This window comes from Rhinatrema bivittatum, chromosome 10 (assembly GCF_901001135.1).
Source record: "Rhinatrema bivittatum chromosome 10, aRhiBiv1.1, whole genome shotgun sequence".
Taxonomy (NCBI): Eukaryota; Metazoa; Chordata; class Amphibia; order Gymnophiona; family Rhinatrematidae; genus Rhinatrema; species Rhinatrema bivittatum.
Window position 1 is genome coordinate 24,207,778 of NC_042624.1, and position 27,430 is coordinate 24,235,207.

A 27,430-nucleotide genomic window follows, 5' to 3' on the forward strand; every position below is an offset into this window, starting at 1 on the left:
GCACATCCAATCGAGGACCAGTTTCACCAGTTCATCCATTATGTCACCCAGTATTCTCATCAGTCCTCCCCAAACCCCCTGGTTATACAGTCTGCACTCCCCCCAATTACCTTAGACCCCTCAAACCCCTCACAGATGCCTGGTTTTTTTTTTAAACTTATACTTCTTCCATAGCAGAAGTAAAGGTACAGGGCACTGGACCTGGGCACACAGGTACTTGCATGCACATCTCTTTGCCCTGTCCTGGAATGCCCCCGCCTTGCCCCTTTTTCTTCCGATGCGAAATGTACATGCATCAGCACTCGTGCACACATCTGCCTACTTTAAAAAATAGGGTGGACATGCGCTAGTGCTAAGTGCGCACCCATCTCCCAATTTCAGCACATGTCCAGCTTTTAAAATTCACCTCTAAGGGTTCACTATTCAGAAACATTTAAGGTGATTGGTCCACAGACAGCGGAGACAGAGCAGTATTAACTGCAAGTTTTAATTTGTTTTAATTAATCTTTAAAGAACATGGTAAATGAAAAATAAAAACTACTGCACCACCAGTTCTCTTCCATCTGCTGGAGGCAGAGAATACTGGCTTAAATTGTCCCTGCACCACATGTAAGTAGTGGTGATGTCACAGAAAAAGTCATGTGCTTTGTCGCCATCTGCTGGAACCCAATTGTTCTGGGCCAGTGTGGCAGGATGAGAAGGAAACAAACTTTAGCACCTACAACCATAGGGGCGGATTTTAAGAGCCCTGCTCGCCTAAATCCGCCCAAAACCGGGCGGATTTAGGCGAGCAGGGCCCTGCGCGCCGGGAAGCCTATTTTACATAGGCCTACCGGCGCGCGCAGAGCCCCGGGACTCGCGTAAGTCCCGGGGTTCTCCGAGGGGGGCGTGTCGGGGGCGTGTCGGGGGCGGTCCCGGTCGTCGCGGTGTTTTCGGGGCATGTCGGCAGCGTTTTGGGGGCGGGTACGGGGCGTGGCTACGGCCCGGGGCGGTCCGGGGGCGTGGCCGCGCCCTCCGAACCCGCCCCCAGGTCGCGGCCCGGCGCGCAGGAGGCCCGCTGGCGCGCGGGGATTTACGCCTCCCTCTGGGAGGCGTAAATCCCCCAACAAAGGTAAGGGGGGGGTGTAGACAGGGCCGGGCGGGTGGGTTAGGTAGAGGAAGGGAGGGGAAGGTGAGGGGAGGGCGTTAGAGGATTCCCTCCGAGGCCGCTCCGATTTCGGAGAGGCCTTGGAGGGAACGGGGGTAGGCTGCGCGGCTCGGCGTGCGCCGGCTATACAAAATCCATAGCCTTGCGCGCGCCGATCCAGGTTTTTAGCAGATATGCGCGGCTCCGCGCGTATCTACTAAAATCCAGCGTACTTTTGTTTGCGCCTGGAGCGCAAACAAAAGTAGGCTATTTGCGCTCCTTTTAAAATCCGCCCCATAGCCTCTTGGCACATTCCAAGGAATTTTTTCCTCTGCTCTTGGGTAGTTATAGAGATATCAGAGAATGACCATTTCTTTTTGCCCCTTAATTAGTGAATTAGTGAATGAAAAAAAAAAGGAAAGCACAAGATGGAGTGTATCTTGAGAGAAAACAAAGGTCACTAAGAGAGTAGCATGCTTAGTCACTTCTCTATTAGGCTTCTCTAGAATAGAGATCAAGTCCAGACTATCCACAGATAGATCTGTCCAAGAAAAAGATCTCCTTTGTTCCTCACTGGTTTTCCTGATGGCAAATTAAAGTCCTTACTTACAGAAGGTATGGCCTCCTCTGGAACACTGAGAACATCCCTAAATATTGTTTGAAAAGATCTAGCTTTGGAGTCAGGGAATAACTGCAAAGTTTAGGGTATGCAAGGTGGTGACCTTAGATACTATTTGGTCTGTCCTGACTATGCTAAAGAAAACAATCTCTTCTTTAGTGGTTTTGACTTTTGATATCCATGTGTACTCACAGGCACAAGAGTAAGATCTAGTAGAGCAGAGTGTTTTAGATGTGGCATCAATCTACACCCATTTTCTACTCTCTATCTCTTTAAACCTGGTGTTTTTCTTGCTAGGTAATACAATACATTATGTTCACTAACAGCTTTTATTTACCTTTATTTCTATATATGAAATAACAGGGGCTAAAGCTTGAGAAAATGGAGCAGCAAGTGAAACAAATGTCCTCTATTCAAATGGGCCTTTTACAAGACAAGAACTTGGCTCATCAAAAACTGGAGAATTTAAAGAACCAGTCTAGGATCTTTTACGTGAATATACAAACACAAACATTTGTAGTTCAGGAGCTAGAGAGGAGAATGGGACCCAAAATTGCCATCTTGCTGCCACAGAATTGTCTGTTGTCCTGCTCACTCTCTGAGCCTGGGGGGAGGGGGGAGTGGAAGCGGAAGCTCTAAAACCACCCACCTTTTAAGAGCTGCTGCCTACATGCCCCTGAGGCATATGGAGTCCAGTTTTGATTTGTGAACTATGATCTGAAAGTCTTCAACCTGAACTGTTTACTTGATCCAAGATTTAATCTGTGGTGCATGATGAGTTCACGGGACTATCAGTGCTAATTGCTATACCCACCATGGGCAAGAAGAGGAAAGGTTGTGTTTGGACTCACCCAGAGTCTGTTCCATCTCCTCTAATGGTACAGGCAACCTTTAATGCTGTTGTGACCCCTCCAACCTCAGGAATGTTGTCAGATGTAGATGGGCTATGTGATAGTGAGACTGAGGTCTCACTTACTCCTGACAGCCATATTCCCACAGGTATGGTGGGAGGTTCTAGTCCATCTCAGATGAAGTATCCAGAATGGTTACTATCTCTGTCTCAAGTGGAGGGAAGGTACCCGTTGAGCCAATGGGACAGAATTTGGAGAGGGGGTAACTGTTACCTACCCAGCAGGGTACCCAAGATCAAAAGGACATGGCTCTCCTAGAAAAAAACTCCTGTACTCACACTGGACACTTTATAGAACACCATTTTTGATATGGAAAAGACCCGGACTGCTAGAATGGATTGTGTACTATCTGCCTCTGACAAATTATTTGGTCAGGTGACCACCTAAGAACAGGAGATTGGAGACTATGGGACTAGATAAGACCGGCTTGAAAATCAATATATAGAGTTGCAGGGATGTGATATAGCTTTGATTAAAGATAAAAATATGATCCATTGCAAAATGGAGATTCTTGAGAATTAAAGTAAAAGGTTTAATATTCAATTGTTGAATTTCCCATGATCTCCTTGAATGATCATGTTAAATAAATATTTAGCAATAAATTTTAAGAGATCCATTGGACTCCATACCACCGGTCTCTAAGGTATTCTGTCTATTAGCTCCAAATGGGGACTTTATCAGAGCACACTGGAAGAGTTCAGTTTTCTTACTATTTGCAAAATTCTCAGTCTGAGGTGACTTCCAGGTCTACGCTGTTGGTTTTTCATGCTAAGCAAAATAGGTTTCTTTGTCATAGAGAAGCTATATTTCCATATCTTTCTAGATCAACTCAAAGCAGAAGTTATTTCTGAGTAAAATACAAGATGTGTTCTTCCATGCTTCGGTTTCCTTGTAAATGTGAAATCAAGCTGGAGGGCAGTATAACAGAGTGAGCCTGGTTTCTCAGGCCCAGGACCTAGTCCACCTTATTTATTTATTTAAAAAAACTTTTCTATGCCGGCGTTCATAGAACACATCACGTCGGTTTACAATTCAACTGATGAGAAAGGAAAAATTACAATGAACGGGAAAGGGGGAGAGCGGAGCAGGAAGGAAGAGGGCGAGAGAATGGGGAGGGAGAAGAGCAGAGGGCGAAAAAATAGGAAAGAGGTAAGATGACAGATGGATAGAAAACCATGTGAGGCGATTAAATAAAATAAACATAGTACATTAGAAACTATATCCATATTTTAGTTATAATGACCAGAGGGAGAGAGCTCTGTGGGCAGGACCCAGCTGGAGTTGGGATAAGAGCGCAAGCCCAGTTGTGTTCAGGAATCCCCCTATACCTCCAGGAGGAAGGCAGCTCCTGTAAAGCACTTTGTCCAAACCAAAAGGGAATGAATGTACACTGACCGCAAGCAAGGCAGTCTACAGCCCCTGTGTGTGTAAGTGACTACTGCTAAGGTAGGAAATCAGTTGTGTTTAATAAAGTTTTATCTGCACTAGAAAGACTGGAGTCACTGTGGCTTTCTGTCTCCAGCTCGGTCTCCCACAGGTAGTAAATGTGTGTTCTATAAGCCAGATCTGCTTTATAATTTTTTTGCAGAGTAGGGCTAGGCCCAATAATGTGACTATCCATACTGAAGCTAAGTTGGTATGACATATTTAGTAGTGTCTTGAGTTGTTTTATATGGTAGTGATAATAAGTTTAATTATTTTTTACATTATTTTGATCCCTCTAATTGTGGTCTAATCAGACATGGTATTTTTTCTTTTCCTATAGTTTGTTTCAGATTATGGATTTTGATGTTCTATACCATAGTATTGCTTATTCAAGTCCATCTTGATTTTGTAAATTGTTAAATTCAATAAATACATTTGTAAAAAAGAGATACATGAGCCTAGATAATAGCCTAAGACCTTCAAACAACCTAGCACTTAGCAAGTATACTTTCAGTACCCTATGTTGGTGTGCCAGCCCCGGCAGGCCTGCGGCCAGGCCCACTTACTCCCGTTCGCCTGTCCCAGTGCCTGGCTCTGCTTCTCTCGCGGCCATGGGCCGCCACCTCTGACTCCAGGCTGCCCCTTGGACTCCTGACTCCGCGATGGACACCTCTGCTTCGTGGCGGGCCTCCCTGTGTGGACCGCGGGGAGACACCGCCGTCCCACAGGGACGCTCGTGCACATCTCTTCTTCCTTTAAAGGGGTTGCGGCGGGAATCTAACCCGCGGCCCCGAATGATGACGTCACTGGGTCCCGGTATATAAGGCCGGGCCCAACCAGAGTTTCTTTGCCTTTGCAACAGGTTTCCAACGCTTGGACAGAAACTGGGTGACAAGCTTGGCTTGGGGGGAGGGTGAAAAAAGGGGAAACAGCCTGAGATGGAGAGGAAGAGAATGAGAGATGAGCAGAGCACATGGGAAGAGCGATAAGAAATAGAAACAGTTTGAAGTATACAGAGGAGAAGCTCAGACATGGAATATGACAGAAGTGGTGGAAAAAAGGAATGAAAAAAAATTAAAGAAAAGGAGAAAACTGAAATTAAGGTATGAAAAAGCAAAACAAAAAGTAGCAATTATTCAGATGCACAAAAAGTATGAAAATGTCACATTTGAAATATTTACAAAAATTGAAAGATCAATAAAATCGCTTTTACTCATATCAAGGGAAGTGACTACTAAATTGAATCAAACTTAGCTGCTTATGTGTTCATTATTTACTTTTAATGTCATGTAGGTATTTCCTGTAATTTTTAATATAATGTATGTACTTCCTGTAAACTGCCTTGGTGGCTTTGGCTGAGTTGGGCAGGCTATAAAATTTCACATAAATAAATAAATAGAACGACGTGTGTCACGGCATTTTCTAGCCTTTGTCAGAGGATAAGCTCAAGAGCCACTGCAGAACCCACCAGCATACAAACATTCCCCCACGTACCTCTGAATTCCAGCAAGAACATCCTTCACCGTTGCCATCAGCTTTTGCAGGCACAGGAAAGCCTCTTCAGCAGACCCCAGCTTTGTGCTGGCCTGGGGTGGAAAGAGTGTTTGGTTGTAATTGAGCTTCTGGAATACTTCAGCACTAGCAACCAGAGTGGAAGAAGACAATTCAATTCTCTGTTTTAATTCAAAGGTCGGAAAATACCAGATATCTGTTCATATTTTATACATACAAACTGGAAGATCTTGCACCTATCACGTGAACCCAGTTCAACAAGTCCTAGGGCCTGCTGACAAAGGGGGTTCTCCCACTTTGTGCTCATGGAATAAACATTGTAGACTCCAGCCACTTAGTTGTCTAATGCTTATCTCAAGGCACTCTGAATCCATAATCCTGCTTTGGTAGTAGGAAAAGCACGACTACAACTCCCAGAATACCTTGAGAAACAACTAAAAATAGATTCAGACTGGCTCAAAATCAAAGAAAAGACCTTAGCTCAATTTAGTTGTGAAATGTCTATTTTATTTAGCTAATAATTTGTTTACATTTATATATATGCAATTTCAGATAGACTTCACGCAAGAAAAGAAGCAAATATGTAAAAAAAAAAGAATTAATATATATAGTACTTCCTATTTAATCCAGAAACAGGAAAAGATACAATAGAAAACTTAGGAGTGTGACTGTCAGTCATAATGTAAAGCAAACTACCTAACTATCTTTTAAGTCCCATCATTTCAGTAACCACTGGAAGAAGGAACTGACAGTTAGCAGGTATGCTGGATTACTTCCTCAATCAAACTTTCCTGATGCACACTCAGGCCCAAAGCATGTGGCTCACTGAAGCTCTATAAATATTAAGAGCCTGCGCCTCAGCTAAGGAAGCAGGACACAATGGGGGCGTGGAAGGCAAGGTAGGCAGGGGCCAGGGGAAGGTAGAAAAGGGAGAGCCAGCGTGGGCGGCCCTCCCTTTTCAGCCAGGCACAGAGCAGCTTCATCATGAGGGCACAACCAATTCAAGAAGGTGACATTAGGACTTACCTGATACTTTCCTTTCCTTTCCTGCTGCTATACCTGTCAGGAACATATGGGTTTAGTCCCCTCATGCAGCAGTTGGAGGCAGAATGTGTTTTGTCTTTTTTTTTTTTACACATCACCTGTATGTATGTCATGTATGCCACCTGCCATAGCCAGTATACTACTATCAAAGCTAAATATAAATTGGAGCAATTACCAAAACATTACCCCTAAAATTATAACTTCTTAAAGAATATCTAAAACATATTTTAACCTAAATGGAAAAAGTTCTATACAATCAGAAGCACTCGCACTAAGAAAATTAGTGCAGTTAGTATAGCTGTGTTTAAAAAAGGATTGGATAAGTTCTTGGAGGAGAAGTCCATTACCTGCTATTATTGAAGTTGACTTAGACAATAACCACCGCTATTACTAGCAACGGTAACATGGAATAGACTTAGTTTTTGGGTACTTGCCAGGTTCTTATGGCCTGGTTTGGCCTCTTTTGGAAACAGGATGCTGGGCTTGATGGACCCTTGGTCTGACCCAGTATGGCATGTTCTTATGTTCTAAACCTCTTTGGAGGAATCAATCTTTCCCCTTTATTTTTTTTTCCTGCAATCTCTAAAATTTAGTTGACCAACAAAAACACAACATGATAAAGCTAGCCTAGATTATTCATTCCGGGTGGGCAGAAGTAAAGGAAAAGAAATTATCAGTTAAGTCTTCATTTCACCTTCCTTTTCCTTCTGCTCCACCAGTCAAGAACATATGGGAAGTACCAAAGCCCATTTAGAAGGGTAGGTCGATTGCAAAGATGTTTAAGATAGCCGTGCCAAAGTTTGCGCCCTGTCTCACAAGAACATCCCATCTATAATCCTTGCCAAAAGGACTTAAAGTTGCCAAGTTGCTGCTTTGCAAATTTCAATTGGACTTACAACACCTATTTCAGCCCAGGAAGACAACTGTGCTCTTGTCAAATGAGTCCTGATGCCTCTTGGCATTTGTTGGCCTTCTAACAAATATGCTGCTGATATCACTTCCTTAATCCATCTTGAGACTGTTGCCTTGGAGGCAGCCTCTCCTTTAAGTACACTGCTGAACAACACAATAGGGATGTGCAGCAGGGACGGATTCGTCCCATTCGGGATTCGGATTCGTAGGGACCCAAATCCGTTGCATCTATTCTCAGGAACCCCCGATCCGTTGATATGTCAAAAATACATTTGTTCCCCCCCAAAAAGACCCACCCTCCTGACCCCCCCCCCCCCAAGACTTGCCAAAAGTCCCTGGTGGTCCAGCGGGGTTTCCTGGAGCGATCTCCTGCACTTGGGTCATTGGCTGCCAGTATTCAAAATGGCACCAATCGCCTTTGCCCTTACTAAGTCACAGGGGCTATCGGCGCTATTTTGAATACCGGCAGCCGACAGCCCGAGTGCAGGAGATCGCTCCAGGAACCCCGCTGGACCACCAGGGACTTTTGTCAAGTCTTGGGGGGGGTCATGAGGGTGGGGGGCCTATTCGTTGGTGATCCGTTGTATTCGTGGGGGTTCGCCATACGTTTCAGAACCCCCACGAATACAACGAATATGGCATATACGTTGCGGATTCACAATACATCAAATGAATTTATTTATTTATTTATTTAACATTTTTTATATACCGAGGTTCTGGTAACAAAGTTACCAATCACTCCGGTTTACATATAACTTTGGGATGACATAACACATGTGTCTTACATATAACAAGGGAAATGATGAACTGGGTGAATAATTAAATAAATTAAATTAAATTGCTTAAAACATTAAGAGAAACAACATTTTAACTTAAAGAAATCCAACAAACTAGCATACTGGTGATTCGGATCTGTAAAGTACCAAGTAGACAGTCAGTCTTAGGCAGGAGGAGATTGTATTTGTTTCTGGGGCTATTAAGTGTTGGGGTACCTGATGTATTGCCCAAGACAGGAGAGTGATAGTGCAGTCGAGATCAGTCGTATGCTTGGGTGAAAAGCCAGGTCTTAAGTCTTTTTTTGAAGTTTATTGGGCATTGTTCGAGCCTAAGGTCTGAAGGGAGAGAGTTCCATTGTTTGGGGCCTGCTGTGGAGAAGGCTCTATTGTTTGAGCATATTTTGATTGAAGGGGCTTTTAGCGAGCCTTTTTGTGCCGATCTCAATGGGCGGGATGAATGCACACCCATACAACACAAATAACTATCTGATTTATGAAATTCCTTAGTCAACTTCAACTTCAAATAGTCTAGCTAACATAGTAATGACAACAGAAAAAGACCAAATGGTACATCCAGTCTGCCCAGCAAGTTTCTTATGGTGGTAACTGCCGCTCCATGCAGGTTTTCCCCATATTTCTGATAAGGTAGTAACTGTTGCTCCGTTCAGGTTACCCCAGGTTTCTGTTAAGGGTAGTAACTGTTGCTCTATGCAGGTTACCCTCAAACCTTATGTTAAGTATAGTAATATGTACAATCAAATCAAGCAACTATCATACCTATAACAAAATTACTGCTAGCAAAATTCTTACAGGGTGAGCAACCTTCATGATAATTCAGACAACGATTCTTGAATGTACTTTGCTTTTGGATTTGGCCATAGAAGCAGTTCTGTGCTTTTTCCCTAATGTCTGCATATCAATACCCCAGACCCTAATAGTTCGGGCCCAGCGTTGTCTGTTGTCTGAATCCAATTCCACTTTTTGTCCTTGCCGAAGTGAGAGCAATGTTGCAGTTGCATCAAAATCATCAAGGCTAACTGGTTAAGGGTGGTAATCTACATGCCTTCTGATAAGGGTAGTAACTGCCGCTTCATGCAGGTTACCCTTTTTTAAATTTCCAACTTCTAGCTTTAGGGATACACAGTGTTTATCCCATGCCCTTTTGAATTAATTTACTGTTTTCATCCTCACCACCTCTTCCTGAAAGGCATTCCAAGCATCCATCACCCTTCTCTGTGAAGAAACATTTCCTAATGTTGGCTCTGAATCAACCTCCCTGGAGTGTCATTTTGTGACCCCTAGCTCTACAGTTTCCTTTCCAACAGAAAAGATTCAAAGTTCGTGCATCATTAAAACCTTTCAGGTATCTACAGCTCTACATCATATCTCCCCTGCATCTCACCTCTTTACATCTAAGAATTGTAATGATTCCATAACACTCTTACAATCCTTTTTGTCAAATGCTGGTAAAACAATCCTTTGATTCAAATTAAATGCTGAAACCAATGGACTAGGTCTTAGCATTATAGACTCTTCATTAAACCTTAGAAAATGAGCCCTGTAAGATGACTGCAACTTCAACATGCACCTTGCTGAAGTGACTGAAAATAGAAACACAGTCTTCAATGTCAAGTTCTTCAGTGTCGCTTGCTCTGAAGTTTCAAAAGGAAGTCTTACTAATGCACGCAATACTAAATTCAAATTCCATAAAGGTACTATTGGCTTTAAAGGGGGATGAAGGTGTTTAACTCCTTGTACAAAGTGTAAGAAATCATTGTGGGATGATATAGATGACCCATCATTTTTCCCCTAAAACAAGAAATTACTGCTACAGAACCTTCAAAGAATTTAAGACCAAGCCCTTGTTGAGACCCTTCTATATAAATTCCAGAATATGGGAGTGCCATGGCGAAACATTTGATCTGTCTACAATATGACTCAAAACTTTGTCAGACCCTCGTATAAGCCTGTGTTATGGAATTCTTTTTAGGATTTTACATTGTTCTAATAACTGGGCCATAACTTTTCTTAGCTTGCTCTCTCAAGAGCCAATCCATAAGAGAAAATGGAGATGGGTCTTCCATTAATATCATTCCCTGAAGGAGACCCCTGATCCCTGGAAGATGCAATGGTTGATCCACTATCAACCTGCTTAAATCTGCATAGCAATGTCTTCGCGGCCAGTCTAGTGCGAATAGAACCACATATACTCTCTCCTTCTCAATCTTCTTTATTATACGGCCTAGTGGCCAAGGTGGGAAAACATACAGCAACATTTCCCTTGGCCACTTCTGCACCAGAACATCTATTGACTTGCTTGCTATATTCCTTTCATTAGTTGTAATATCTTCTTGCCCTTTTGTTCTGGTGAATCACCATTAGTTCCATCTGGGGTTCTCCCCATTTCTGTACTATCTATTTGTATGCCCAATGGCTTAGCTTCCACTCTCCTAGATCTAGAGTGATTTGGCTTAGGAAATCGGATTGAACATTCTCTTGGACTGCAATGTGTGAAAGCTGAAGCAGATTTCTCTCTGTCCATGTGAATAGTAGAGCTATTTCCTCCAAAGTTCCTTGAATTTGGGTACTGTCATGTTTGTTTATGTATACCACTGCTGTGGCATTGTCACACAGGACTCTCACTGACTTTCAGTCTTTGGAAGTGAATTAACACTAACCTTATTGCCCTTGTTTCTAACCAGTTTATGGGCCAAAATCTTTTTCCTTGTGTATACTTATTTTGGCAATGCACTCCCCAACTTGTCAGGCTGGCATCTGTTTTCATTAAAATTCAAACTAGGCATTTCCCTTCTACAAATCTGGCGTATTGGACCACTATCTTAAGCTTTGTCTTACTGATTCCACTAATCAGCAAAGATAGGACTTGGACCAAGTATCTATTGCCTAGTGGCAGAGCCAAAGAAGCCTTCTTGTACCTATTGACAGGGCCAAAGATCTTGCAGTAGCTCTTATTAAATTGTACAAGCTATCTAACAAATATGCTGTGGCCGACTCCAACCTAGCAGAGTCCTCCCCTTCTGAAAGCCGCTGAATCCAATGCAATAAGGCTCTAGCCATATAACTTGCAGAAACTGCCACTTGTAGAATGAACGAATTTGCTGAGAAAATGTTTTTAGTTTAAAACCTTTTTATTCATACAGCAACAAGAAATGTAGTACAAAGAACCTGGAAGAGGGTTTACTCTGCACCTCTCCAGGTTTAAACAAACATTTCACTTTACAAACAGATGTCACCCCTTCCCCCCCCAAAAAAAAATTATCCCTACCCCCTCCCATGCAGAAAAAATCATAACAATAGGGTGAAGCTAATTATTACCTCTGACCCTCAGTTGATGTTAAACATTTGAGATAGACATACCATTTAGAATCAAACTTTTAGCTCTTGGAGATAACGATTGCAAATAGGGTTCCCAAAATAACAAAAATACTTTGTGTTTCCGTGTCAAGTCCAGTAATTCAATATATTTTTCCAGTACACATGTGCTATGAATTAAGTTATGAAACTGGCCAATGCCAGGAGTCTCACGCATTAACCAGGTCTATAATATGCATTTTTAAGTCAATAGAAGTGCCTTACAATACCAGAGTTTAACATACCGTGATTTAAATTTGTACCCCATTAAATCATCAAATAAAAAAAGGTCACCCCGGTTACACTTGCCATGTACCTTTGAACCCCAAGCCAAAAAGGTTTTATACAGAAGCATGTCCAAAAATTATGACCCAACGTCCCCGTGTCTTGACCGCACTTCATACACACACTGGAGTCTACCAATGCACCACAAAATGCTTGGACATGAGATTCATAACCCCGTAAAATAAATTTGGATTGCGTTTCCCTCAACATTGTATTTGGAGTGATCACCACAACCCTTGAAAGACAAGCTGTGATATGTTGATCAGAAAACCCACTCCTAGTTCAACCTTCCACCCCCTCAACATCAAAGGATAGCCCATTGATTTTTGTTTGGACTGTAATAACATACAAAAAAGATTTAGTATGACAGTCTGGGTCTTCAATAACAAAGAGATCTTGCAACAATTCCCTGTTATCTCCTTGCAATGCTGCAAGGTTCAAAGACTGTAGATAATGTTTCAATTGCAAGTAGGCAAAGCTATATGCATGCGAAAGATGATATATCTGTCCAAGGTCTTGAAAAGATTGTACGTGCCCTTCCTCGGTAAGAAGGTGTGAATGCAAGGCAATCCCTTTAATTTTCTAATCCCGAAAAGATTTAGTCAAATATCTAAGCTCAAAATCAGCATTGCTAACTGGCAAAAAATGAGACAGACGATAGACTAGATTTAAAAGTTTACAGAACCACTTCCACGTTTTCATTATGGGAGAAAGAATTACACTTTGTTGATAAGGCACTGGAAACGTATGAGATGTGCTACGGAGAACGTACTGCAAATTCAGGGGAGCAACTATTGTGTTTTCCCACTCTGGCAAACTATAAAAATTAGTATTTAAGAGCCAACTCCCCACCTGATGTAAATTACATGTCATATTATATAACTTAATATTAGCCAAACCCAGGCCTCCTTGTTTCCTTGTATGCATTAACACTGACAGACAAATTTTTGGTCTCACCCGTTGCCATATAAATTGCCTAATTTGCTCTTCTATGCCTTTTTATCTCCTGTTTAGTCAAAAAAGCAGGGCAGGACCTGTAACATACAGAGCCACTTTAGGAAAAATCATCATTTGATACAAGTTAACCTGACCCACTAGCGACACCGGATACGTCATCCACATTGTTAAAGTATGTGTAGTCTCCTTTAATAAAATGTTATAATCAGCACTCTGAATTTTCTTTGGGTGTTTGTATAAATAGATACCAAGATATTTGAAGAAATCTGCGGACCATCGGTGAGGATACGTATCCCCACACAAATTCTGGATGTCATCGGTCAAGGGCAATGACTCAGGTTTGTCTAAATTTAATTTAAAACCAGCTAAATCCCCATACCAAGCAAATTCCTGCATTAATATTGGCAAAGTACTAGAGATGTCAGTAAGATGCACCAAAATATCATCAGCAAAAGCTTACAGCTTAAAAATTAAGTCATGGCATGTCCAAAAGGGACTCCCTTAATAACATTATTTCCTTTAATTCTTTTTAACAGTGGCTCTAAAATAAACAAAATAAACAATAAGGGAGATAGAGGCCACCCCGTCACTTACCCCTCTGCAATTCAAAAGGATCCGATTGCGACCCATTAACTAAAATAGAGGCTATTGATCTATTGTAAAGTGTTTCTACCACTCGGAGGAAATAACCGTCCACACCCACAGCTTGCAGAACCTTAAACATAAATTGCCAATCTAACCGATTAAATGGTTTCTCAGCATCAAAGCTTAAAAGCAGGGAATGTAATTTTTGGGCCCGACTAATCTCTGTAGATGCAATTACTTTGTGCATATTAAAGACAACAACTCCTCCCCTTCACAAAACCCACTTGTTCTATTGCAATCAAATCTGGTAGAAATCGGGCCAGTCTATCCGCTATCATTTTAGCTAATAGTTTCACCTCGAAATTTAATAAAGAAATTGGTCAATAGATCTCAGGAATCAAAGGATCTCGGCCTGGTTTAGGTATTACCGTCACAAAGGCCATGTTTGGTGAGTAGGGGCAGCCTCCACCAGTGACCAAAGCATTATACATTTCTCCCAAGGGTAACGAGATACGTTCCCCCATAATCTTAACAATTCTCCCCAGTATCCATCGGGACCCGGTGACTTAAGTAAATTGGCTTGCATAATTCCCACTTGAATTTCTTCTAATTGAATAGGCTCATTTAAAACAGTGTTTTGGGTGTCCATCAGTCTGGGTAAATGAGAATTCATGAGGTATTCCTCAACAGATGTGACATCCGCCAGCAATGCTGTATACAGCCTTTCATAGAACGTCTTAAAGATATTACATATGGCATCAGTGGAATTAACAAGCCTATTTTGTTCATCTTTTAAGGCCCTGATAAATCTAGATCCCTCCTCCCCCCAAAGACAGGGTCAGATTGGCCAACAACATTTTCCCAAACTTATTACCACATTAATAGAATTTGGCTTTATAATATAACAAAGATTTTTTAGCACGTTGATGTAATAAAGAATTAAGTGTGGTCTGAAGCTCTAAGAATCTGGTCTTACTGACAAAAGTAGGAATGTGTTCATAGATTCTCTTGGACCTCTGTAACCTTTTTTCTAACTGTACTATTTCTTGAGCCATGACTTTTTTTCAGTTTGCCACATAAGAGATCATGTCACCTTGTAACACTGCTTTAGCGGATTCCCAAAATAATATAGACTGTGCCTTATGGTGAGTATTAAATTAAGAATATTCATCACATTTGTGATGTAAATACATATGAATATGTGGCTCTCCGTACAATTACCTCAGGAATTTCCAAATCCTTTTGAAATCTCTGGGGCAAAACCCCTCAATATCCATCCGCACCATAGCATGATCCGATATTTCAATCGGCCCTATCCCCACTTTTACCACTCAAGAAAAATGTGGGCTACAGATTAGTAGATAGTCCAGACGGGAAAATGTGCCATGCAAGCTAGAAAGGTAGGTATACTCTCTAACCAATGGAGACAACGTTCTCCAACTATCAATTAAATCCAGGTTATGGCACAGAAAGGGAGATGCCCTTAGTTTTATGATCACCCAATAATCCTTTGTCAGAAGATCTATCTAAGGTGGGATCTAAAACAATTAAAGTCCTCTCCAACTATCAATATACCTTGGGTGGTAGAGGTCAATAATTTAACCAAGTTAGTGAAAAAAGAATGGGAGTAAGAGTTAGGTCCATAAACATTACAAATCATTATCAACTGACCAAATAAACACCCAGCCACTAAAAGGAACCTGCCGTCTGGATCACTCATCACCTGCTTAACTTGGAATGAGATGCTTTTCCCTATCAAAATAGCAATGCCAGCTGTCTTGTTAGCTGACTGAGAGGAATAGATATTCCACACCCACATCTGACACAGCTTCTTATGTTTGGTCTTATTTAGACGTGTTTCCTGCAGAAGAGCTATGTGCACCTTCTGGCACTGCAAAACTTGTAAAATTTTATATCTTTTATATCCAGAGCCTGTCTTGGAAACATTGCAGGAAGCATATCTAATGGAAGTGTGAGACATTATCCCATATAAGCAAGTTTAGTATCAGAAGTTTCATACTTTGTCTCTCCGCCTTACGGTCTGAGTTTCCCAGACTAAACTTGGACACATTCCTCACAAACAGAGTTAGTCATCCTGTAAAGATAAACATACAAACTCTGTAATGTCCCTGCTTCCCTCCCTCCTATGAGTACCATGTCAAATGGAAGAACGACATTACCTACTCCAGATACCTAGTCCCACATGCCTGCATTCCCATCCCCCCAATCCCTTTTGCAAAGACACCCATACACAGGGCAAGAGACTGTCGTTTACGTGTAAGGACTCCTCCTCCCAACAACATATAGATTCACAGATGGTAAAATGCAAAAAGGAGATTTAAAAAATCACTGTAAAAAAAGTTGTCACTCTGCGTCCAGTATTGCATCTGGCTTCTTGCCTGGGTTTTCCATCAACGATCATCATGAAGTGACTCAAGTTCTTCAGCACCAAAATTCCGCAACTCAAATTGGGAGGTCGCAAAACAAAGTGTAGTTCACAGTTCAATACTAAACTCCCATAAATAAAAATAAAAAAATTCAACTCAAAATGCATTGTCATAAATAAATCCTACTGAGGTAGCCACAGCAGCTAACCACTACTTCACCATGGTCCCATAAAACAAAAAGACAATCTAAAGGCAAGTGATCGACCACAATAGAGAACAATATCGCCAACAGTCTCAAAGAAAACAGAAGAATCAAATCCCCAAGCTGAATATGTTCAGCATGCCTTATCTGACTGCAGGGAACTAAAAAATGCTGCAGCTTCCTCCGCTGTTTCATAGAGCAATACTTTATTATCTCTAGTGATCCTCAATTTCACCGGGAACTGCAAAGAAAAAGCGATCCTCTTCTCTGCCAGTGTTGCACAGATTGGCACGAAAGCCTTTCTCCAGGCTGCCACTATGGCAGAGTAGTCAGGAAAAATTAAAATAGACTCCCCCTCAAATGCCACTTTGCAATTTTTTTCGGTATGCCTGTAGAATGTCAATCTTGTGCCCCGTATTTAAGAATTTAGCAATCACTGGACGGGGCTTTGATCGCTGCTCATGCAAGCACCTATGTGGGGGGCTCTTTCAATGCGCAGGGTGCCATGCTGTTACGGGTCTAGCTGGAAAGTGCACTTCAGCCTTTCTTCTAGCAGCGCCGCTAAGTCAATTTCCAGGACACTTTCCGGTATACCAATGAATCGAAGATTTCCCCTTCTGGACAAGTTTTCCAAATCATCAAATTTTGCCGCTTGCTGATCGCAATCTTTTTTGAGGGTCACAATTTCAGCTTCCAAGTTTGACACCTGATCATCTAGATCAAAGACTTGCGACTCCACATCTTGAATATGCTTCATAGAATCAGCCAACAAGGTAAATTTTTCATCAAATTTATTGTACATTTTTTTAAATTTTACATCCAAAACCACTACCACTGTGAATGTCACATCAGCCTCTGGAGAGCCATGATCCGTCGGAGTAGGCAGTGCGCTCAAAGAAGCTGCCATCTTAGAACTCACTGCTCAATTTCTATCCTTGTCTTTTCTTTGCAGCTTTGAGACCATAAAGCTGCCAGGAATGTTTCTACAGTGATGAGCAAGTATTCCACTTTATATCTGAAAAGCAGGAGCCCAAAAATTATTTTTAAAAAATAGAGTTTAACCCAAAGATGGGAGGAGGGGATCTGGATTTGATCAGACACATGTCCTCTCACTCCATCATGTCACGTGGTCCCCAATATGTTTTTTAATTAATTCTATCTTCCTATCTTGCAGATCCTTCAAAGCAGCTCCGCCTTCTACTGGAACAGTAGTCCTCCTTGAAACCGCCACCATTGCATTTACCTTTGGCTGTTGAAACAAGCATTCCTGCGATTCCAGTGGTATAAGTTATTAGACATCCTTAGGTGTCTGAAAACAGTTTCTGGTGTTTCCCACTCAAACATCACTTTCTAACTCTGTATGCAATGTTTTTTGTGTACTCCTTAAGATTGGGTCCCAATCTGGAGGCTCTTCAACCTTGCCTTCTGAAAGCCTTAATGGTGAAATAACCTGAGAAATCAACGCTGACATTTCATCCTGGTGGAATAATCTGATTCCTTCTCTTCTTCTCCTGAATAAAGTTTCTGCTCCTCAAGGGATCCATTGCTGCTTAAAGCATAATCCTCCTCCTTTCCTAAGAAAGGAGAATTGTCAGAAGCCAGTGTACTTAAATCTGTCTCATCAACAGTTATTCTCCTTCTTTTCTGTGACTTTCCATGCACATGCGATATGGAGGGTGAAACTAGTGAAAATTCCTTCACATCACCCTGAGCCTGCAGTACCTGAAATGCCGGGATAGAGAAATTAAAAAAGATTCTGGTGAATAGTCAGCATAAGAAGTAATACCACCTTCCTGTGATATGCTCTGTTGAATTTTTTCCTCTGGAAATAGCCTAGGGGCTTCCAGGAAGTGTCCCTTCATTATGCCTGCAGCTGCTCGTGGAAGCTTCAAAATAGCTACCATGACTTTTTCAATGGCCGAACTTCCAGTGCCAATGGCCTTTGTAAAGGTCAGGAGCAATTCGGTGGCTGCTTTAATGAAGGACCTCAATCGGTAACCTGCTTCTTTTGAGGATTTATCGATTTTGAGGACGCCCTCGATTTCATGACTCCACGGCAGACTGAGCACTATGTGCCACTAGCAGCTGAAGTGCATTTGTCTCCGCAAGAGGTGCAGTGGCGGTTTTTTATCTTATCTGCCATTGAATCCAATGGTCTGAACAAGACCTTAGCACTGCCCAGAACTCTTAAAACTCAAGAAAAAACCCTCCAGACTTCCCCTTACAGAGGCAAACAACATAAAAACAGATGCAGGCTGTCTCTTCTTAGCAAGAGGGCTTGCTCAAAGGACACATGTAATGCTCTCACACACTACCCAAGCAAATGGGTTGGGAGCTTGCACACCTCACTGCAGAGAACACAGATCCACAGGAGTTTGGCCCTAATGAATAATTAGCCACACAGAAATTAGTATAGGAACTTTATCACACCCAAAATAGTCCTAAAAATTCAATTTGAACATCGGGTAGAGATTTGTCCACAACTGTCCATCCAATAGCTGAAGGCAGATAGCACTAGTTATATCAGGTTCCATGCATGAAATACATACAGGTGAGGTCATAAAAACAATTCTGCCTCCAACTGCTGGATGAGGGGACTAAACCCATATCATCTTGACTTGCTGAGCAGAAGGAAAAGGAAAGGTTCAATATGTGAACTTCTACACTTCTCCAAGGAGAAGGAGATACTGGCAATTTAATTACTTGAACTGTTATTTGCTAGCCAACCATTGAAGATATAAGCGTGCGCATATTTAGAGAGAAGACACTGTACAAGTCCAAATAATTATGACAGTTACCTGTACTCAGAAATTGTGTTCCAAATTCTCTCAAAAATGCACCAGATCTCCTGGGCCCTGGCGGGGCTTGGCGAAGCCGCCGTGCTTGATGCCGCAGTTTCTTTGCAAGTCCTCGAGCTCAAAGTGGTGCCTGAAGTTTTATTGCAGGGGGGATTTCCTACTGAGGCCTTTGTGGCTTCCACAGAAGGTTGCAAGCAGCTGCTCTTCCCCTTATGAAAGAAAAAGAACAGGAAGAAATAAAACAAAATGCTAGTTAACAAAGAAAGGGAAAGGAACGCACAAGCTACAGATGTTTCTGAATAAATAAACTTGTCTTCAACAAAACAAGAGGATAAAGGCCATCTGTCAAAATGCTTTGCTTGAGGAAATGAGAGGACACTAAGGCATAGATTCATCATTTTGCGCTAAATATAACAAAAATATCACCTGTGATAAAAAAAAAAGGGGCATGGTTAGGCTAATTTTTCTGGGACCGCATTGCTCTGGGCTGCTGGAGAGAGAGAGAGGTTTGGGGGCTTAATTGGCTTTAGGTGGGGCAGTTTTACTTGCACAGTCATCAGTTAGCCTTGATGAAGATTTAATCCGATTTGGATGAAAGGTGAAAGAAGAGTAGATTTGTTCCTTGTTCTCTCTACCTAGCTTGATTGCAGCTAGGTAGGACAGTGCATCAAGCAAGGTAGAAATAGACTCTTCTTTCGCTTTTCATCACCCCAAATCACATTAAATCTTCACAGATAGTAACGTGCTGTTTGTATGTATGATTGTGCATGCAAAACCCAACTCACCCCCCCCAAACCTCACCCCGAGTTCATAATGCCCCCTCCTACAGTGGTATAAAAAGTTCAGATATAAGTGAGCCTCCACAGAGGCGCTCTCTCTCCTGCCCCCCTGCCGAACCACAATTCACGATAAGTGTTTTCGACAGGTAACACACAGCTAGCGCAGGCACAATGCACAGGAAAAAGGTGTAGTTATTTCCATGTTAAAACCTGCGTTGCTGTGCATTACTCTATCGCACACCATGCTAACTGGGCCTCATTTCCATTTTCTCCACCCAAACCCCAGCCACTTGAATAAAAATGAAAAATTTGCACATGCAATTTGTGATATGGTATTTACTGCACGTGTTACAGTGTTATCAGGGACGTTAGGGCCCTAATGCGTGTGATAACGACCTAACGCATTTTGATAAATGACTCTCTAAGGCAGGCAGGCAATTTCTAGACATCCTGTTATACCTACTTTGCCTACCTGAACATTCCATCTTATACTCACAATACTGCCCATTCATAACACAATGGAGGTCATTTTCAGAGACTTATGCAGGGAGTTCGCGTCTAAAACAGCAGATGTGTGTGCTTAAGAAGCATGTACACATATCTGTGCTATTTTATAAATCTCAAGAGTACTTGCATACTTGCAGTACTGCATGAAAATACTAAGAGGGTAAAACATGGGGGCGTTCCAGGGCAGAGTTCAGAAGTATGCATGCAAGTAGTTCTTTTGTAAACGGTATACGTGCTTACATTACTGAACTTGTCCATATACTTTACAACTGCTAATTGATTTGCACAATTGAAATTGGATGTCTCTTTTATTTGCAGCTTTTGGGTGGGAGGTCTAGGTGGCTTGGTGGGGGATCGAGGTGACGTGCTAAAGGGTCTGGATGAACTGGTGGAGGTATTGGCAAATTAACGAGGCCAAGTATTTCCAAAATGGTATGTGCACATACTTTATAAAATACCTGCCTCACAGGGTGATTACGAACAGAAAATATGTACGTTCATTCATTACTTGCATTTATTTCCCTCCTTTCTGAATATGGAATTTGTATAAACTGGGTAGAGAAAGTATGTGTGCACGTGCATTGCAAACATACACGTGTACTGATACTTACATGCGTTTTTTCAGGGCTGAAATATGTGGTATTTGATAAGCTGTGCAGCTCCCGCAATACAGTTTATAAAAATACTAGCATTATTAATCTCCACGGGCCCCCTTATGGCAGACAGTTCTGAAATTTAGGCTGTGTACCAGCAGAGACTAATTCAAAGTCAATGATGCTGTAAGCCTCACCTGTCTGGGGAACCACAGCAAGGAAGCTTAGCAATCACTGAACACAGAAATCTGCATTTACATAGAAAAATCACCTTTAATTTAAGACGTCTTTTCTCTAAGTTAGCTAATATCATCTCTTTCTGTATAATTTTCCTTTAAGGGCAGGACTGGGCCTGCCACCAGGCCTTCGCCTGTTCCGGAGTTAACCTGGCACGTGGGTTCCTCCTGCCCTCCCCCTCCCACTGTGCCTCTCCCCTTGCGGTTTGCTGCACTTATGTGGGGGGGAAGGTTATGGCCTTGGCTCGGTGGAGAGGGCCTCTTACACCCGACAGTTCAGCACTGTGGACAGCACCCGGCAGCAGGAGAGCAAACGGAGTGCTTAGGAGCGTCCAGACCAGCATCCTCAGCCGGAGGTGGGGCGGTGAGCTCCAACCTCCCTCCCTTCTCCCTCCTGCCCTGCATCAAGCGGACAGTGGTACAAAGAAGAGGAGGCAGGTAGAGCAAATTAAAGGTGGGGATTTGTCGGCTCGAGTGGTGAATGTTCGGCAAGCATGGCGAGATGCGACAGATGACTTGCTTTGCGATCCGATGCCACACTGGGGGGCACTGTGGCAGGAAGCGGCGAGGCCGTGAGTATGAGATGAGCAGTGGCCATGCCTGGGGTCAAAGGACACAGATCAGGGTCATGGAGTTGACGCGGCCAAGGAGGCTGGGAACCCTGAGCGGACAATGGGATCCAGGCACGACCGGCATGTGGCAATGAAGTGGCGGTGGCCTAATCGCCACGTGAGGATGTGCGTGTTTCGTTTACCACGGAGGCCGCACCAGCGACAGGCGGCCCACAGACATCCGTTTGGCTAGGCCAGAGTATGGCGACTACCCTCGGAGTTTTGACGAGGCCCGGACAGGTTCCAGGTGGAGCATTTCCCATGGGATTCAGTGTGGGATTCGGATGTGCAGCGGGCATGGCATGGACCGGCCCACAGCAGTTCCAGGTGTGGGCACTGGGGGCAGGCACCCAAGCAAGCAACGCAATCCCAGTCATAGGAACTTCAACCGCACAATGGGGCGTGGCTACCCGAACTATCTGGGGTGTATTCGTGTGTTCCCCCTTATTGGCATATGTACATTCCTATGGTACCAGTGAATGGGATTGACAGACAAGTGGCAGCTATGCGAATGGATAGCGTTGACCGGAGCGAGACGACTCTTCAACCTTTAAGTAGTGTCGACCAGGTGGCATCAGGAGTGCAGTTGCCCGAGGATTCCACTGGAGATCTTTCTAGGCCGGCAGAAGCACCATCCGAGTCTGTGACGCAGGCAACAGCGGAGAATGAACGACCAGCGGCAGCAGGCGTCTCCAGCTGTGCGGAAGCACAGGCCGAGGTTGGGGCAGGTACACTCTCACCCAGTGGGGGAACTGACATGCTTAAGCTGAATGAGGGCAAGGATCAGGAGGAGGAGCCTGGCACCGTGGAAAAAGGTCGGGAGGGGGCAGTTAAGGCAGGGTCCACAGCGCAGGGCAGGAAGCGGAAGCACAGCAGGAAGTGGGCCATGAGGGCTGGATCAAGTTCCAGCAGTCCATCTGTTTTGTCTGAATCAGACTCTTCAGGCGAAGAATGCACGTCCAGGCCTTCAGCGGATCCGGCCGAGGCAAGCAGGGGGCCTCCCGCACTCACAACCTTGTCACAATTGTGGGAAAGTGTTCCCAGGGCGCTGCATAAGAAAATCAATAAGCGCATTTATATAGACATCTTTAGCATATTGGAAGGGAGAAGGAAGAAGGGTGATAGAAGAGTAAGGGTCAGGAGGAGGCAAGTGGTCCAGATAATAAGGTACCTAGGAACATAGTTAACTGGACCAGGGCTTTCCTCCGGATGATTAGCTTGGTAGGACAAAATGATCCAGGCCAGTATGGACCTATGTTGATTTACGCCGATACTATCCTCGAGGCGTAATGGGAATACAAAGGTTGGGCATGGCTGAACTATGATGAGCACTTCTGAGACAAAATGGAAGCGAACAGTTTCATGTCATGGGGCACACAGGATGTAGGGCTCTGGCTTAGGCAGATGAAGAGCAAAGCGGCCGATGCAGGTGCGAAGGGACCTGCAGCGCAAAAACCCAGCAATTCAGTCGGTTCATCATCCGCACCCATTAACAGTAAGGTCTGCTGGTATTTTAACAAGTTGACCAGTAATTTCCAAGATTGTAAGTTTAGGCACGCCTGTTCAGTGTGCTCTAGGTCCCACCCAGCAGTTCGGTGTAGCAAAAGGATTAACGCGGGGAGTTCTGCAAAAGCCAAATGAGGGTGGTTTGCATGCGAGGGCCCCAACACCAATCAAATTGGACAGGATGATGTTTTGGCTCGACTGTTACCCCAAGCAGGGTGGGGCCTATAAGATTGTACATGGGTTTCAATAGGGTTCCTGATTCCTTTCTGGGGCAAAATTCCCAAGAGCTTGGCAGTAGTTCTGAAGAAGGAGCTGGGAACATTTAGATTTGAACAGAACCTTTCTTACCCGCCGGGTAGGTCGGTGAATAATTATTTGCCATGGGGTGAGTATTCTGTGCAATATGCATTCTTCGACAGTACAGTAGCATTGTTAAGGAGTTGCAAGAAGAGTGCCTTAATGTCGAAGACCAACATCGAATCAGCTTTTAGGTTGCTCAGGGTCCACCCAGATAGTTTCCCTTTACTGGGTTTCCGCTTCAGGGGTCATTACTTTTATAACAAATGCATGCCAATGGGATGTGCCATCTCATGCGCATCCTTTGAGTTATTCAGTTTCTTTTTACACTGCGTTGTGGAGCAGAGGGGCTGGAGTTCCAGGCATAGAGCTCGATTTGCAGATGGTATCTAGATTACCCACCGACAAGTTGAGTAATTTGAAGGAAATGCTGCAGAATGCGTTAGCCAATGTCAACTTCTTTGCTGCTAACATTCAGTCCCTTGTCGGTAGTCCAAATTTTGCGTGCTGAGTCATTCCGATGGGAGAGTATTTCTTAGAAGGTTGACCTAGGCTACAGTGGGAATCAGCAGGCTGCATCATTTTATGAGTATCAGAGCGGCCACGAAGGAGGACTTGACCGTATGGGTCAATTTTTTGAGTGCATTCAAAAGGGTATCAATTTGGCAGGAACCCCAAGTTTCAAACTGCGGCTTGGATTTCTATTCGGGCAGTTGGAGTTCGGGGTGTATTGTCAAGGTTCATAGTGTGCCGAACCCTGGCCCTCAACTTGGAGGGACAGTGGTTTAATGAGGAACATAACGCTTCTGGAATTATTTCTCATATTGGTGGCCCTAGTGGTGTGGGGTGAATGGCTGGCCAATAAGAGAAGAAAATTTTGGTGCAACAATCGAGCAGTGGTGGAGGTTATCAATAGGCATTCTGCAAAGTATGTTTCCCTACACAGTAGGGAGTTGGGGAGCTGTGTAGGGAAATAGTTTTGCAATGTCATTGTCTCAACATGACTATTAGGGCACGGCACATTCCCAGTGTAAGCAACAGCGTGGCTGGTGTGCTTTTGCTTGCTAAATGGGGGGGGGGGGGGGGGGGAGCAGAGGGTAATTAACAATGTCGTTGATTTATTTACAGGGGTGCCCAATGGGCGAAGGACCATCTGGATTGTTGGACAGTCCATTCATTGGGCAGTCAGGAGGGCAAGACAGCAACCATATGGGGAGCATCTAGGGCTGGCACTATGCGGGGTCTGTCGAATGGATCGGTAACTGCGGCATGATGTGCCACAGTTATAGAACTCTTGCCTATGCCCAGGCATCACAGAACGGCGTGTGCACCCCAGGCAGCTGTACTATTCAGACACAGTTGCTTGGTATGGTCTGACATCACACCGCAAAACATATGGGGCGACTCGAAGCTGTGGAACAGGGGGCACAAGAAGTTGAACAGGCAGGTGGGCGCGTGTATGCAGGATTTAGGGGGGCGCCAGATTCGACACGCGTGGGCAAATAGTCAATGCTGGGGGAGCTGTACAGGCAGGATTTGGTACATTTGTCTGACATAGGCCAGCACTTAACAACTCATTACAGGAAGCATTGGAGGAATGCTTGGGCATCAGGGGTCATCAGCTGCAACTAGGTGATGGGGAGGCATGAGGCAAGTCAGTGGGGTACCCAATCCATGGCAGGAAGGCAATGTGATGCCAGACTTGCTGCTTGGGCAATCGATGGACTATGCCCTGTCATGGACAGTTGCAAAGGGACAATGGGTGTGGTGGCGCATGGAGATGGGGGCCCCCCCTTGCTCAACATGGCGGTGGGCCGGATACACCATAGTTGTCTTGCTTGAGTGTGGCAGATGGCAGATTGGGGGCAGCGTGGTCACGGTTCGGGTACTATAGGTTTTATTCTTGTGTTTTATTCCATAAAGCTGCGGCCTTTGTTACCCAAAACTAAGTGTGTCTGATTTGTTTGGGAGTTGAAGTTTTAACCTTGCGGGTCGCGGGTGAATGGGGGATGGTGGCATTCCGGTGGGTGGGGGGAGGCCAGGGAGAATGTCCAGGGTTGTTTTGGCCTGGCCCTTTGCTCCTTGTCTTTAGGTTTCAAGCTGAGTCTGTACTGGCTCCTGTTAGGGCTAAAGGCCCAAGAGCCTTCAATCCCAACTAGCCATGGATTTCCCCTTCATTTTTAATTTGCCTCCCAATGACAACCCTCAGCCAGTGACCTCAGACTGCAGGTCCTTCTCTGGAACCCAGTAAATTTGCACCTAAAGCCTGGCCAATAGCATCTGTGTTGACCTAAAATGGGTCTAATTTTAGAAACAAGCACAGCTCCTATCAAATGAATAAAAAGCTGTGGCTGCCTTGCAGATTGCCAGGCTCTCTCCCAGATACAAGCATGCATTTACTTCCAAGCAGTTTAAAATATAGCACACTATTTTTGTTGGTAGTGACTAGGGAAGCAGGCTGCCCCCTTCTTTTAAGAGTTTTTGTTTTCAAAAGGTTAAACAAGAGACAGAGAAATCAAACAAACATCTAACCCTCACTGGGATGAAACATTAAACAGTTTTCCTGAGTTGGGATTAGGAGACTAACACTCCTAGAGTTATTTGCTGGCTTAGGCTTCTACCTCACATGGAACGTTTTTATTGCATCTCCAAGCAACTTCCTCCCGAAACTTTACCTACATCCCTGGCTCCGACCCTGAACTCTGAACTGAGGGACTTATTAAAGCTAGTTGGACGGTCCCAGCTCCCTCACATTTCAAGATTCAAGCACAGGGACCCTTCAGGTTATTTGTTTTCCAAGAACCTGCTTCTCCCTTGGGTTGCATTACCTTTCCTAATATTTAAGAGCTTATTCACATCTCACTGCCATTTCCTCCTGTGACCTTTGACTGCTAGGCCTGCTCTTGCAGGACTGTCACTATGAGGCATTTTGAAAACTGCCCATGGAAAAAGTACTCGCAGAGATTTATGATTGCTTTCTCTGCAGATACTTTTTGCAATGTCAACTATGTGCATAATTTTGAAAATGTGAAACTATGCGTATAGTTTTCTCTCCTTTCCCTAACTCCATCTTCATGTCAATGCAGGTAAAAGTGCATGCCTTATGGAACTGTTCATATATTTCCACCTGAACACAGGGTGGGTAATTTTGGGAGGCAATTTATGCAGGTAGAAAGCTGCCCTCCCTATATACCCCTTTTATTCTCCCCACTAATCTGGATGCCAGAGTAGTTTTTCTCTGACTCTCAACTAGAAAGAAAAGGAAAAAATTCACGAAGGCATGCTTGAAAGAAATCTAAAAGAACCAAAAACTCAGCGGGCTGCCATGAGAAGGATGTTCGTTTCAGTGGTTACTCTGGAGAGAAAATAGAAATACAGAAATGCTGCAGGCAATACTGCACACACCCAGTGGAGCTTAAGAATTTCCTAGCAAGCTCTGGAAGTGAAGGTCTAGATTCGCACTGTTAGGATGACCTCTCCCAATTGTGTGATTAGTGACCTGCTTGTCCTGAAGATTATTATTTATAAAGCTCCATCAGCAGACATAGCACTATTCAATCCCAGAGTATTTTTTATTTGGAACAAAAAGCAGTATATTAGCATCCTAGGATATCAGATGTCCCTGAAGCTGGCACACAGACTTGTTACACAAAGGTTAGTCCAGGACTTCCCAAACCATGTTCTGGTGACCCCCACAGCCAGTCAGTTATTCCTGGATACCCACAACGAATACATGTGAGATGTGTACAAAGTTATCTAATATGTATTCATAGTGGATGAGTCTGAAAACCCAACTGGCTGTGGGGGCATTTGGAAAGCCATGGATTAGACACTGCGTCGGGGTTTGATTTCTTACATAGGCTGCTGGAACATTTCAGTTTGACTACGGAAGCATCAAACAAAGTGAGGCTGCCCACTCGGCTGCTCCCCCGCCACAGAAAAACATTTTTTCATCCCAGCCAAAACATTCAGAGGGATTTTCTCTTGGTA

At 43.7% G+C, this 27,430-nt stretch overlaps 1 protein-coding gene across 2 annotated transcripts in view; it reads right to left on the reverse strand.

Moving 5' to 3' along the window:
* SWT1 (SWT1 RNA endoribonuclease homolog) overlaps positions 1 to 27,430 on the reverse strand; it is a 230,570-nt gene that overhangs the window by 85,800 nt on the left and 117,340 nt on the right. The window contains exons 13-14 of one of the 2 annotated variants that reach the window (XR_003859030.1): positions 18,912 to 19,120; positions 5,576 to 5,667 (exon numbers count right to left, since the gene is read on the reverse strand). Coding sequence is in view for 1 of the 2 variants with exons in the window: in XM_029618736.1 (XP_029474596.1) it covers positions 5,576 to 5,719; positions 18,912 to 19,120 (353 nt within the window). In the remaining variant the exon portion in view is untranslated. Of the gene's footprint in view, positions 1 to 5,575; positions 5,720 to 18,911; positions 19,121 to 27,430 lie in introns of both variants that reach the window. The other variant, XM_029618736.1, reaches the window with a different exon arrangement.